General features: G+C 35.6%; 2 protein-coding genes across 3 annotated transcripts; both read left to right on the forward strand.

The window, feature by feature from the left end:
- The first annotated feature begins 3,262 nt into the window (after positions 1-3,262).
- Positions 3,263-7,351, forward strand: LOC145134329 (uncharacterized). Of its 2 annotated transcripts, XM_079069192.1 has the most exons (9): positions 3,263-4,268; positions 5,339-5,811; positions 5,890-5,974; positions 6,057-6,169; positions 6,256-6,337; positions 6,410-6,503; positions 6,583-6,746; positions 6,831-7,132; positions 7,211-7,351. In XM_079069192.1, the coding sequence occupies exons 2-9, from the start codon at positions 5,601-5,603 to the stop codon at positions 7,243-7,245; spliced, it is 1,086 nt and encodes a 361-aa protein (XP_078925318.1). In that variant the 5' UTR covers positions 3,263-4,268; positions 5,339-5,600; the 3' UTR covers positions 7,246-7,351. The 2 variants fall into 2 exon arrangements, with proteins under 2 accessions (XP_078925318.1, XP_078925317.1); XM_079069191.1 differs by lacking the exons at positions 5,890-5,974; positions 6,057-6,169; positions 6,256-6,337; ... (2 more) ...; positions 6,831-7,132; positions 7,211-7,351 and having other exon boundaries at positions 5,339-5,569.
- A 1,502-nt stretch (positions 7,352-8,853) lies between these two features.
- On the forward strand, positions 8,854-11,245 carry LOC145128940 (uncharacterized). Its single transcript, XM_079063708.1, has 6 exons — positions 8,854-9,103; positions 9,191-9,323; positions 9,440-10,040; positions 10,159-10,568; positions 10,669-10,767; positions 10,865-11,245. The coding sequence occupies exons 2-6, from the start codon at positions 9,193-9,195 to the stop codon at positions 11,073-11,075; spliced, it is 1,452 nt and encodes a 483-aa protein (XP_078919834.1). The 5' UTR covers positions 8,854-9,103; positions 9,191-9,192; the 3' UTR covers positions 11,076-11,245.
- Positions 11,246-13,685: the final 2,440 nt, after the last annotated feature.

The raw sequence follows: 13,685 nt of genomic DNA on the forward strand, positions 1-13,685 counted from the left end.
TGTTTGCTTTTGTAAATGTTTAGTTTTTCGGATTCTAGCTCATGTAATTAGTTTATGGTTGATATTTTTCTAGTTAGATATCATTTTTGTTGGCAACTACGATGGCGCCCTTCACTCATCGTGTGCTCGACTCTTCGCTCTACATGGATCATATTTTGGTGGAAGCACTTACTCTTCTTGATGATTGTAGTTTGCCAACTTTTGTACATAGCTCGCTCCTTGCCATTTTTGGCCCGAGTTATCTTTCTCTAGGTTTTATTTCTTGATGTGGGGTTGAAGTTGTGAGGAGTGAGGAACATTCTAACCGAGGGACACTTTCTTATGGCTAGTGGGCTAGATCGGACCACGAAACAATGTCACATAAACCATACTAGTGAAGTATGCATGCTCGTTTTGCATCTTGATCAACATGTTTCCCTTGCTAGAAAGGTAACAAAGGCTCGTCCCTCAAAGTGATTCTTACCTCTAAAAATGGATTATATGTTTTTATTTTAAGGACGTGTTGTGAATTTCCACCTAAGATGTTCATTCTTTTTTCTTTCTAGGATAGTTCATCCCAAGTTCATTTTAGTCTTGTCTTACTTGAGGACAAGTAAGGTTTAAGCTTGGGGTGATTTGATAGTTTCATTTTATTTACTTCTTTTTATAGTTTATTTTAGCACATTCCATCTCATTTTAGTTAATCTTCATGCATATTTTCTCTTTTTGTTATTTTTTCTCCTTTACCGGGTGTTTTCCAGTCTTTTGAGCTTATTTGCAGGATTTATCGAAGACTATTTGTCATTGGAGGTATGGAAGGAGTGCGGGACTATTAGGGGCTTGCAATTTGTTCGTGAACTTGAAGTGTGGCAATTGGGCTCGGTGTCAGTACAAGCGGGATGCGCGTTGGATTTTATATTGGACGAGGACTCGAGTTGAGGAAGATTAAGGAGCATTGGATCAATCAAAGAAGGCTTTGGAATGGCACAAATGGGCTCTAAAGAATTATGCATGTGGGCTGAAGTGGGAATGAGAAGATTGGGCTAGATTGCATGTTAAATGGCCCAAGTCCCACATTCAGCGTGACCCACGCGGTCCGCGTGGACCCATACGCGGTCCGCGTGAAATGTGCTGACTTGATTTCGAGTTTTGACTTGTTGACTCTACTTGTGGAAAGTTGGTGGGTAGCTTTTGGGCAACTTTTTGAATCGGGAATTAAACCTTATCTGCTAGAGTTTGGGAGCATTCTTGAGGATTATCACTTGAAGAACACACACAATTCTCTCTCAAGGAGGCTTTGGAAGATTTGAAGATTTTTTGAAGATTAGTGTAATTTATTTCCATCTTGCAACTAGAACAATGTTTGGTACCACTAAACTATATTGCATTTCTTTTACTTTGGTCATGCTTGGCTAAACTCTCATTTGGTTGATTAGGGTTTAATCCCATGGATGATTGGTTGTTTTGAAGACTATTATTATCTTGTGTTGAAATTTATGGAAATGTTTTCTAGTTAAACATCTTGTTGTGTTTATTTATCTTTGATCATGAGCTTAGATGAATGAATGCTTATTTTTGTTGACTAATTTCTTGGTTAAGTAATGGACTTTCAAATTAGTAAGCAACAAATGGTTTATATGTTTGTTTTCATTTCATTTAGACCATGGAAATGTTTCCTCCATAATGATAATGTAAGCATTTGATTATCTTTTGGACTTGGTAACTCTTTCAACTTAAAGCTAATTGATTTTCATAAGATTTTATGCTTCATTGATTTTGTGACTTCAATTAAGGAAATGTGTTAAGAGCTCCTCTAGCCATTTTAATATCTAAGAAGAGTTGAGGCAATTTGTGCTTATGAATTGCTATAGCCAAGTTAAACCAATTCACAAGTGTTATTCTATTTAGTCTAATGATAAGTCAACCATGTCATCCATGTGGTGTACCATAAATCAACCAATTTCACTTCATTGAATTTAATCAAATCTTTTACTTGTTTACTTGTCATATTTACATTCTAGTTAGTTTTAATTTTATCAAGCAATCAAAAAGAACTACCCCCCCCATTTTTATTTTATTGTCATTTTACAAGTACTTTTGGAAAGAGATTTTCCATAGAGTTATAAATTGAACCAATCTCCGTGGATCGACCCCTTTACCACTATACACTATTTTAGTGTAAAAGATTTAGGGTTATTTATTTTTGTTGGCCTCGACAATCACCAAGGATCATGCTCAAAGAAATTCCCAAAGGAATATCAAATGGTATCTACATTTGACAAACATGGTTACGCACGTTACAAGAGACGTCGAACTTCTCACTTTGTCCAAAAGAATGGAATTTTCTTAGATAACAGTTACGTTGTGCCCTACAATTCAACTTTGTTACTGCATTTTCATGCCCATATAAATGTCGAATATTGTGGATGGAATATGCTAATAAAGTACCTCTTCAAATACATATCAAAAGGATCTGATCGTATAAAATTCGCTATTACAAAAAATCCCTCTACCATTGTTGATATTGGGACAAATGCTCCGGATGAAATTGACGAAATCAAAAACTTTGTAGATAGTAGATTTATCTGTCCTCATGAAGCGGCATGGAGAATTTTTGATTTCGTAATACATTACAGAAATCCTCCCGTACAGGTACTTTATCTAAAACCACAATATTTGCTTACAATTTTAACAACATTACCTGATCACCCACATTGTCTTTTTAAGGTCCTTGCTGTTCATCTTGAAAACATGCAAAACGTCACGTTCAGAGACAATGAACAGCTTCACAACATCGTGTCTGATCCGTATGCAAAAGCCACAACTTTAACAGAATGGCTTGCAAATAATAATATTGATGCCAGCGGACGCGATCTACGCTATGTTGATTACCTTTCTGAATACCGATGGGTGCAAAACGGAAAACACTGGAAACGTAGAGTCACAGACAGAACACCAGCTATAGGTCGACTAATATACGTCCATCCATCCGCTGGTGAGGCGTTTTACCTCCGAATAATGTTGTCACATCAAAAAGGTTGTCGTTCCTTCGAGGACATAAGAACCGTAGGTCGTGAATTACTTCCAACATTTCGAAGTGCATGTGAGAAACTTGGACTGCTTGGAGATGACAATGAATGGTTCAATGCAATTGAAGAGGCTGTTGCATGGGCAACCGCCGCTGAATTAAGATCTTTGTTTACTCATATGCTTTTGTTTTGTGAGATCTCAAATCCTAACCAACTTTTTCAGCAACAGTGGAAGAAGTTTGCTGACGACGCATCATATACACAACATATAGTCAATGATAAGACCAGATGCAATACGTTCTATATGAAATTGAATTATTATTACGTTCAGGAACATCAGCTACCTCATTGTCAGCGTTCGGATTACCCATGCCAAAAGCAGAAATGCTAGCAGCTTTAACAAATAGACTCCTCATGGAAGAGAAAAATTACGATAGGAAAAAACTAACAGAAGACCATGACTCATGCTATACTACTCTGCACCCAGAACAGAAGTTTATATATGAATATGTGATGACGACTCTGACAAGGAACGAGCAAGTTTTGTCCTTTGTATATGGACATGGTGGCACTGGAAAAACCTTCCTATGGAAAATATTAATTTCTGGTCTACGTTCCAAAGGGAAGATTGTTCTGGCAGTTGTTGCATCAGGTATTGAGTCGTTATTACTCCCTTCTGGAAGAACGACTCATTCACGTTTCAAAATACCGCTAGATCTTACTGATAGTTCATTGTGCAATATAAAGAAAAACACACAGCTCGCCCAACTACTAATAGAAACAACACTCATAATTTGGGACGAAGCACCAATGAACGATCATAGGTGTTTTGAGTCCTTGGACAAAAGCCTGAAGGATCTAACAGACTGTACGGATCAGCCATTCGATCATAAATCAATACTTCTAGGAGGGGATTTTCGCCAAACGCTACCTGTTAAACGCAAAGCATCAAAAACAGAAATCCTAAACTCATCCTTGCCTAGATCACATCTATGGAAATATTTCAAGGTTTACAGATTAACTGAAAATATGCGCTTACAAAGACCAAACATAGATATAACAAGTACGCATGAGGTGGAAACATTCTCACAATGGTTACTTGCTGTCGGAAACGGAGAATTAGGCATCCCTGAAAATGACGGTCCATGCAATGCCAAGAAAATCAAAATTCCGCCACAATACATGATACCTCCACATGTTTCAGCACTCCAAGAACTAATCGGATTCATCTATGACAATATTACTCTTGAAAACCCAACGGTACTAAATCTTTCTGAAAAAGCAATAGTGTGTCCAAAAAATGAAACTGGCCATGAAATAAATATGATGGTTCTGAAGAAGACTGCTGGAAATAGCAAAATTTACTTAAGTACAGACTCAATAATCCTAAACGCCGGTTGTCACGGTGATCCCGGCCTGCTATATCCACCTAAATACTTACACATGTTAAACTTCAACGGTATACCACCACATCAACTCGAATTGAAGATCAATGCTCCCGTTATACTTATGCGTAACATTAGTCCAATTTATGGCCTATGCAACGGAACAAGATTGATAATTACACAACTTTTATCAAGAGTCATTGAGGCACAGATAATGACTGGAACAGCAATAGGCCGTAGAGTTTATATACCCCGCATCACTTTGACGCATACAGATAACGAGCTTCCATTTACTTTGAAAAGGAAACAATTCCCGTTGAAACTCTGTTATGCAATGACAATAAACAAAAGTCAAGGCCAATCACTAAAAAAATAGGCATCTATCTTCCACAACCTGTTTTTGGCCATGGTCAACTCTACGTAGCACTTTCAAGAGCAACATGTCCACAATCCCTCAAACTTCTAACTATTCCACAACCAAATGAACCTGCAAACTTAACCAGAAACATAGTTTATTCAGACTTTTTATCGGAAATAGATAATACTTTTAACCATAATTAAACAAAAGTCAATGCCAATCGCTAAAAAAAATAGGCATCTATCTTCCACAACCTGTTTTTGGCCATGGTCAACTCTACGTAGCACTTTCAAGACCAACATCTCCACAATCTCTCAAACTTCTAAGTATTCCACAGCCAAATGAACCTGCAAACTTAACCAGAAACATAGTTTATATAATACTTTTAACCATAATTAAAGTACCTGTATAGCATAACCAAGGTAAACCTATTATCAAACATATGTCGTACGCATGCTACACTGTTTGATTGTAATGTACTTCTGCTAGGTTATTCAAATATATCAAACCTCTTTAATATATGATTAATGTAATTATACTATGCCTTTACCTGCTAATGACCATTTTTGTCTATTTTCTTCCTACAGAACAAAATGTATTGGATAGCAGATGTCAAGCCTAATGAAGAACCCATACCACTACGAATCAGAGTTATTAAAAAGTGGAAAACACACACTAGTGAACAAGATTTATGCTACCTGTTTGTAGAAATACATATACGTCTCCCGCTACACATCTATTAAAATATTGATTTCACATACATATATAAAAATTTCTATTAATCTATTACAGGGAGATGCTATAGAGGCAGTGGCCGACCCAAGGAAAGAACAATCTCTAGATGCCAAAATGACAGTAAATCTATGCTACACTGTAACTGGATATGTTGCACTCCCAGCCAGAAAATCCAGGAGGGTGGTCCGGCATGACGCATCTGTACGTCTCGACGACACAGCCCTCTTCGAACCTCTCTGTGACCCAGACATCCCATCCTACTTTTATGATTTTGCTACATACGACATCCTCCTGGCCAGAAAATTAAACCCAAAACAATTGAGCGGTAAGAACAACCTTTTTTAAAATTAACAAAAAAATATACTCACATTTGACCTCAAATTTGTCAGTTCGTTTTATGCAGACTATATAGGCCGTGTTGAGACAATATCTCCTCCACTAATCCGAAAAGCAAAAAGAATAAAAAAAGTGAAAATACAAGACCAATGGTTAGTACCTTCCAATATTGAAATGTAGCATACGAAGACAACATTCACAAATTCATATTTTAATAATCACCACTAACAACAGGGCACACATAATGGAAATCACTTTCTGGGATGAATCCATCTTCCCATATCAGAGAGAGGAAGCAGTTGGCAAGGTTCTAGCAGTTACTGCTACATTGGTAACTGAATATCAAAGTATACTACAAACCCTTTTCCTTACTTTACTTTCTTAAACGAATACATGTGTCATTAGTTATCCAACTACTAACTACTTCCAACAGACAACTTGCAGTTGGAAACTACAGAGGCAACATCAACGTTCCTCAACCCACGAATCCCAAATTTACAAAGTATAACTGACAGGTACACAACTGCCCTTTACCTATATAGACTGTAATGCCAAAGTTACAAGCTCAATAAATTTTCAAAGTACAGATTCAATCAGCTCAAACACCCAACAGATGTGCAACAAAACCAACAAACCATGTCCATCCATCAAATAGTAAACAAGTTCAAAGATGATCCAATGGTATAGACTAACTTATCACTATTACTCTTAAAGTCTTACAATTCATCAGCCTAATATACTGAATAAATATAAAACGCAGCATAACAAGTTTACCTGCACAACAAGTGTCACAGAAATCACATTGCACCGTAAGTGGTACTATGTTACATGTCCGCGTTGTCCAAAAAAATTATTCCTACAGAAAGGAATAATCCCACGGTTTGTATGTGAAGACGATGGCTATGTTCCTGAACCAAATTTCATGTAAATCTCATTCCAACTTGAAAAAGTTATACTATTCTTTTACATCGTCCTTTACATTAACCATTACTATTTTCAAATGACCAGGTATTGTGTAAACACAACAATTGCAGATGAAAGTACAAATGCAAAAGCTATATTCTTCAATGACGCCATGACACAAATGCTTGAAAAAAGTTGCCACGACATGGTCATCACACATGGACATTCAGACCTGGACATAATTCCCCCAGAAATACTCGACATACGAGGAAAAACTATGGTCATCGATATTGCTATGAAGAAGGACGGAACAATGGCAATTAACAAGGCAATACCACAAACGACACTCGAACAAGTAACACCAAATCCCAAGGCAACAGTAAAAAGACATCTGCCATCATCACAGGGTATACATACTTGCTTATCGCCTTTTTTTAAGTGTGTTACATGTAACATACATTTAATTTCTTTTAATGCACTTGTAGCACTTGACATGCCGCGTAAACAAAAGAAAAGTTAGATACAACTGTACGAATTTTGATGCGTACCAAAGGAGGAATTTTGACAACGACAAACAACAACAGATGGATCTATGCTCCTCAATCATAAGATAAGGCCAAAAGAAAAGAGACATCACCTTTTGTATTATGCAAGTATATCCTATAATTGTAGTTAATTGTCGTATCGTTCGTACCTCCCGAAACTGCAACTAACTTTTTGAATGTATGAATGTATATAACTTCTACATACTTCCTATATAATTCTCTGCCCATCATAACAACCAACTTTCTACCATTTCTTAAATACATCACTGCCGCCGCAACGCGCGGCACGGGTAAAATTCTAGTTTAATTTGTTTTCTTATCTTAGGCTCAATGGAAAAATGAAAAAAAAAAAATAGTTAGGCTCATTTGTTTTCAAATGGTCAACACTCAACAAGGAGGCAGTGGCACTTGTAGACATGTTTATTGATAAAAAAAGAATGAGCACGAAACCAACTTTGTATGAAATTTTTTATGTTCTTATTCTTAAATATATAATTTTGTCTTTTTTATTAAGTGATAACAAAACAAGCACTAAATGATTTATGAATGTAAATTTCTCATTTTATTATTCTTAACTATATAAAATTATGTATTTTTAAGTAGCGAGATTTTAATTTTATTGATTTAGAAGAAATGTTGGCTTAGAAATTAAATATTTTTAAAGTTATTTTTTGAATGAATAATGATATTTTGATGTTTCTAATAAACAAATAATTAAATTAGAAGTTTATTAATATATAAAAAGATAGTCGTTTTGATATATTTTTTTTATCATAGACAAGATGACTAAAATGTAAATAGTTTGTAATTTAAAAATAAATACTTACTATTATATTTTTAATGGTTGGTCGCTAGAACTTTTTGGTTAGAGCACCCACATCGGCTTGCAAATTGGTCTTGCAAATAAAAATCAAACGCCACATAGACCAATCTCTTGCAACAGTTGCAAGGCTTGCAAATGAAACACTAATATTCTATTCTTATTATTTATATATTATATATAATACATATTCCACACACATATATATATATATATATATATATATATATATATATATATATATATATATATATATATATATATATATATATATATATATATATATATATATATATATATATATATAGGGAAGAGTTATTTGGAAAACAAAAAAACCCTAAAAATCATAAAAATGCATAAAAAAATACTTAGAGATCACAAAACTTTTTTTTGAAATTTTTTATCAAAAAATCGCAGCTTTTAACATAAAATCGCTGAAAATTTTTTTTTCAGCGAAATTGTCAAAAAGGCTGCGATTTTTTGATAAAAAAATTCAAAAAAAAGTCTTGTAATGTCTAGGTATTTTTTTTATGCATTTTTATGATTTTTAGGGTTTTTTTGTTTTTCATAAAACCTAAACCTATATATATATATATATATATAAAATAAAAAAACCTTTATTATATTATATATTTTATTTCTTAAATTATAAATTAATATATAATATATTAAGAATTTTTTGATTAATTAAATAGTTGTAGATGTGGGAGATTTTTAAAATGTGACTAGTAATTGCAAAGCTGGCACCTTGGAAAAGATTCTAGTCCCATTCCCAAAAATTTTAAATCCATCTCATTCTGTTCTCTCGTATCCAACACTTTTCCCATCGTTTCTTTGTTTTGACCTGCGAGAGACGAGAGCACAAACAGCATTGGAGCAATCAAGGCAACAACCATCGCCGTCCGTGAAATAGCACGCCGTCGTCCACCAGTCTACCGCTGCCGAAGTCCGGACGCAAACCAGTACACCACTCGACCACCGTCGCCTGAAATAGAACCGCACAGCCATTCAAAGTGAGTTATTTGACCCGTTCGTCACGACACAAGTGTTTTTTCCCGCTACTTTTCCTTTCCCTAATCTCTCTCTTTCTTTCGCTGTAGCAATGTCGTCTGAGAGACTCACAGAGTATGAGCGCAAACGCCTTGAAAACATCAAGCGCAACGACGAACAGCTCGCCTCTCTCAACATCCGCTCCAAGCTTGCTGATCTATCTACATTAACCAAGCGCCACAGGTAACTCTGTCATTCTCTACACTTGATACAGTTATGCAAACTGAAACACATTGATTCGGAGACTTTGGTTATGGGTTTGTTAAGTTGGTGAATCTATATATGTTGTTTTTGATCAGGGAACAGACTAATAGACCACAGAAGAAAGCAAAATCCGAAATCCCAATTGTAACCCGTAGATCTCTAAGAAACCAAGGAGAAAAGCCAGAATCTACAGGTTTAATAGATAATTTCTACCAAGCGCCTGAGAAACAAAAATCGCCCAAATCAAAAGTTGAGTCTGAGAAACAAAAATCGCCCAAATCAAAAGTTACGCTTGAGAAATGCGCTCAAAAATTGAAGCCACTTAGTATGAGAGAAGTGAGTGCTTCTTCTAAACCAGATGAACCACTTGTCAAGAAGATTCTGAGCGTATCTGAGGAGTCGCGATCAAAAGGGGTAAACAAGGATGCTGGAATTAGGGTTAGATCTTCGATTGATTTGGAGTCGATGAAGTTGATTCCAGAAAATATTGCTAGTGTTGTAACTAACAAGATACTGTCAGTTAAATTCTTTCCATCTGCAGATATGAGGATGGTTGTTGTGGGGAACACATTTGGAGATTTAGGGTTTTGGAATATTGATTCAGAAACTACTGAAGATGTTGATGGGATTTATATGTATCATCCTCATCCAGCACCTATTTCTTCGATTTGTATTCATCCATTTTCTATCAACAAGGTACTTACTTACTAGTTACTTCTTATCTAATTCTCATAGATTTTCTTCTTTTTTCATACATAATCTAAAAACTTAATTCTCTTTTAAACATTGAGTCATGTTTTGTTACTTGATGCAGATCATTACGTGCTCTTATCATGGTTTTATTCGCACGTTAGATGTGGAGAAAGAGATTTTTGATTTGACATATTCTACCAAACATGAGATTTTTTCTATGTCTCAGACAGCTGATGATGGGAACTCCTTGTATCTTGGGGAAGGCAAAGGAGTTTTTCGTGTCTTGGATGAAAGATCCAAGAGCTCATCAATGACTTGTAACTTGCATACTTCTAGGATTAACACCATTGATTTCAATCCAACAAACGCCAATTTAATGGCTACAAGTTCTTCAGATAGAACTGTCTGCATTTGGGATTTGAGAAAACTTGGTAAAAATAATAATCCAAGTTCTATTACAAAGATTACACGTGGTAAGCCTGTGCATTCAGCTTACTTCTCTCCTTCAGGAAACCTTCTTGCTACAACAAGGTATAATTTACTAAATCACCCTTATCCATCAAGATTATGATTTTATCATCTTATTAACTTATAACTAAAAAAGTAATGTTTTTAATTTTTATGTATATAGCACCGATGATAAGATCGGAGTGGCAAGTGGAGCGAATTATGTTGATGAGTTCTCTGTGTATCATGACAATCAGACGGGTAAATGGGTTTCAATTTTCAAGTAAGTTCTCTCTCTCTCTCTCTTTTTTCTGACTGAATAAACTATGTGAATGTTAGTAAATGACCTTTTTGCCCTTTTTTGTTATCTAATTGAGCAGGGGTGTGTGGGGGTGGGATGATTCATATGTGTTTGTGGGAAATATGAAGATAGGGATTGATGTTATTTCAACACAAGAGAAGAGGATTATTACTACTTTGAAGAGCCCACATATGACTGTAGTACCAGGTCGTTTTGATGCTCATCCTTTGAAGCCTGGGATGCTTGCTGGATCGACAGATCGAGGCCAGGTTTATGTGTGGAGCTTATAGTATGTTGATATTAGTTTAGATTTAGTTTGAGTTCAAGATTCTTTCAATCTTATTTTTTATCTTTGACAATGTGATTTTTTTGGTGATAACTAGTATACACCAAAGTATGTGATGACAAAAAAAGCAAGTATATATAAAATAGAAGAGAAAGGCAATAGTTAATTGGTTGATCTTTATGGTTTTATACTTTTATCCATTTTTATTTAAAGTCTAATAATGCATCTTGAAACTAAGATGGAATGGAAGGTAAATAAAATGAAAAACAACCTCCTTCTCTTGAAGACTTGAACCTATTGCTTGTAGTAACTATTGAAGTCCTAAACTAAAAATGGAATTCATGAGACTATACACGTGTCAACATACAACTTAAAAGGCTAGAGTTTATGAATAGTTTTTGTTATTTAGGAAATATAGTATTATTTAATTTTAAAAAACATAAAAATAATAACTAATTTTTTTCTCTACAAGGACATATTTTTCATATTCAACCCCAAATTTCCTTCTATTTTTATTTTATTTTGTCCCCATAATCTATTTAAAATAAATAATCTAGTTGCTTTCAAATAAAATAATTTTTTTTTATATTTGTAATAGAGTATAAATAACAATAAGTTATATGTATTTATTAGAAAATTGGGATGGACTTGGTTGATAATGAGTATGAAAAATTAGGTTTAGTTTGGTTGTGAATGTGTAAAAGAGATTAATTTTTTGGGTTGCTAATGAAAATAGTCTAAAAATAAAAGAAAGACAAGTACTAGCTTACGGAGCCATGATCATTCACACATATTTTGATGAACACGTTGATTGCACGTGTCTATATAACTATAGAGTCTCCATTACAAGGGATGGAAGACGCATAAAATTAAGAAGCAAAAAGAGAGTCATAAATGATAGTACCGTATAAAGTCATTAATTATCTTAATCATGTATTTTGTTGAATACCTTGATTTCATGTTCAGATATTGATGTGGAGTTGTATCTAAGATTTCATGTTCCGATATTGATGTGGAGTTGTATCTAACACAAAAATGTAATTGAGCTTTCAGTTTCGATATTTTGGTTGGGTATTTTGATTGGGATCTATGATTTTTGGATTTTAAAACAATAGAAATATGTGTATGTAAATAGAGGAAGAGAAGAATGGTGTGGAAAATATTATTGTATGTAGTGTTTATAGATCAAAATTTATTTATCTATTTTTATAAAAAAAATTACAAACTAGTCGTTGAACGACTAGTCAACCAAGTAAACACCCAAATGTTTTCCAATTGGTTGTGGTCCATCGTCCTCCCCACAACAATCTATGACGACGAAGAACGAGACACCCATGTGGTGTTCACTTCGTGGTTGGGCGTCAAGTGGACAGTACTCCAGAGGGCCTAAGCCATGGCCAAGATCACGAAATTGTGTTAATTGGAGTTCATCTTCTAAGCCATGGCCTAGACCAACTCTTACTATAAACACACCAACAAATCTCACGTATCGAGATCACTCTCTTACTCTCTAGACCTTGGCAATACCATCTCCTCACGAGAACTAACTTGACCGTGGGAACGCCCTTTCGGGAAGGGATTGACATCGCGTTCCTCTTTGTGTGTGATATAGATCATCGTCGTCACTGCCACCGTTCTCAAGTCACTGGAGGAGCTGATATGACATCATCATACTCGTTAGGTATTATGACAAGGTATGGTTATGTGACTCACCAGACAATTTATCAAGTAACATCCCAAAAACATGAATAAAATTTTCCATTTTTAGTTCATCAATTCACATAGTATTTGTTCCAAAAATCCATCATAGTAAAAGTGTATCATAATTATCAGAGTAAACAACAATCATCAATGCGGAAAATCCTCAGCGAAAATGTTGTGCAGTCAAGCCGGGATTTTCCCTTTGGAACTGGAAGTACCTGAAAATGTTCAAACCACAAAATCGTAAGCACAAAGCTTAGTGACTTCCCCAAAATACCACATATCATACATACATTGTCATGGGCTACCCCCATGGTCTTGCATACAAGTGTCATGGGCTACCCCATGGTCTTTCCTTGCACTGCCATGGGCTACTCCCATGATCTCATATACAAGTGTCATGGGTTATCCCTATGGCCTTTCCTCGCATTGCCATGGCTATCCCATGGGCTTATATGCAAGTGTCATGGGCTAGCCCCATGGTCCTTCATACAAATGTCATGGGCTACCCCCGGGGTCTTTCAGGCATGTATCACAAAGACAGCTAGCATCCTATACACTATAGTGAGAAGACTCACATGTCCCTTGAAATCAGATAAACCATAGCTAACTGTCACGCAACCGGTGCTACAACACACCTATCAATCAAACAAGGTTCAACCTTAGTCTATACTCTAGAACTAGCACTTTGACCAAAAGCCAACCCATGTCAAAAAATCCACGATAAAAGTCAACTGTCCAAGTCAACCTCAGAGAGACACCACGTCGTGGCCTCCTATTGGTCACGTCGTGGCATGATAAGGACAAAATGGTCGCGCCTCCCCCCGGTCGCCACGTCGTGACAGCCAAGACGACACGTCGTGAAAACTGGGTCTCAACAGCTTAAAGGATTAAGTCATTTTCTGTGACAACC

Source organism: Lactuca virosa, chromosome 8 (assembly GCF_052849685.1).
Source record: "Lactuca virosa cultivar CGN04683 chromosome 8, Lactuca_virosa_CGN04683_v6, whole genome shotgun sequence".
NCBI lineage: Eukaryota > Viridiplantae > Streptophyta > Magnoliopsida > Asterales > Asteraceae > Lactuca > Lactuca virosa.

Coding starts and splice junctions, on each gene's coding strand:
- LOC145134329 (XM_079069191.1), top strand. CDS start 3,297: ATGCAATACGTTCTATATGAAATTGAATTATTATTACGTTCAGGAACA. Junction 4,269..5,338: donor TTACTCTTGAAAACCCAACG/GTACTAAATCTT, acceptor TTCTTCCTACAG/AACAAAATGTATTGGATAGC.
- LOC145128940 (XM_079063708.1), top strand. CDS start 9,193: ATGTCGTCTGAGAGACTCACAGAGTATGAGCGCAAACGCCTTGAAAAC. Junction 9,324..9,439: donor ACATTAACCAAGCGCCACAG/GTAACTCTGTCA, acceptor GTTTTTGATCAG/GGAACAGACTAATAGACCAC. Junction 10,569..10,668: donor AACCTTCTTGCTACAACAAG/GTATAATTTACT, acceptor TTATGTATATAG/CACCGATGATAAGATCGGAG.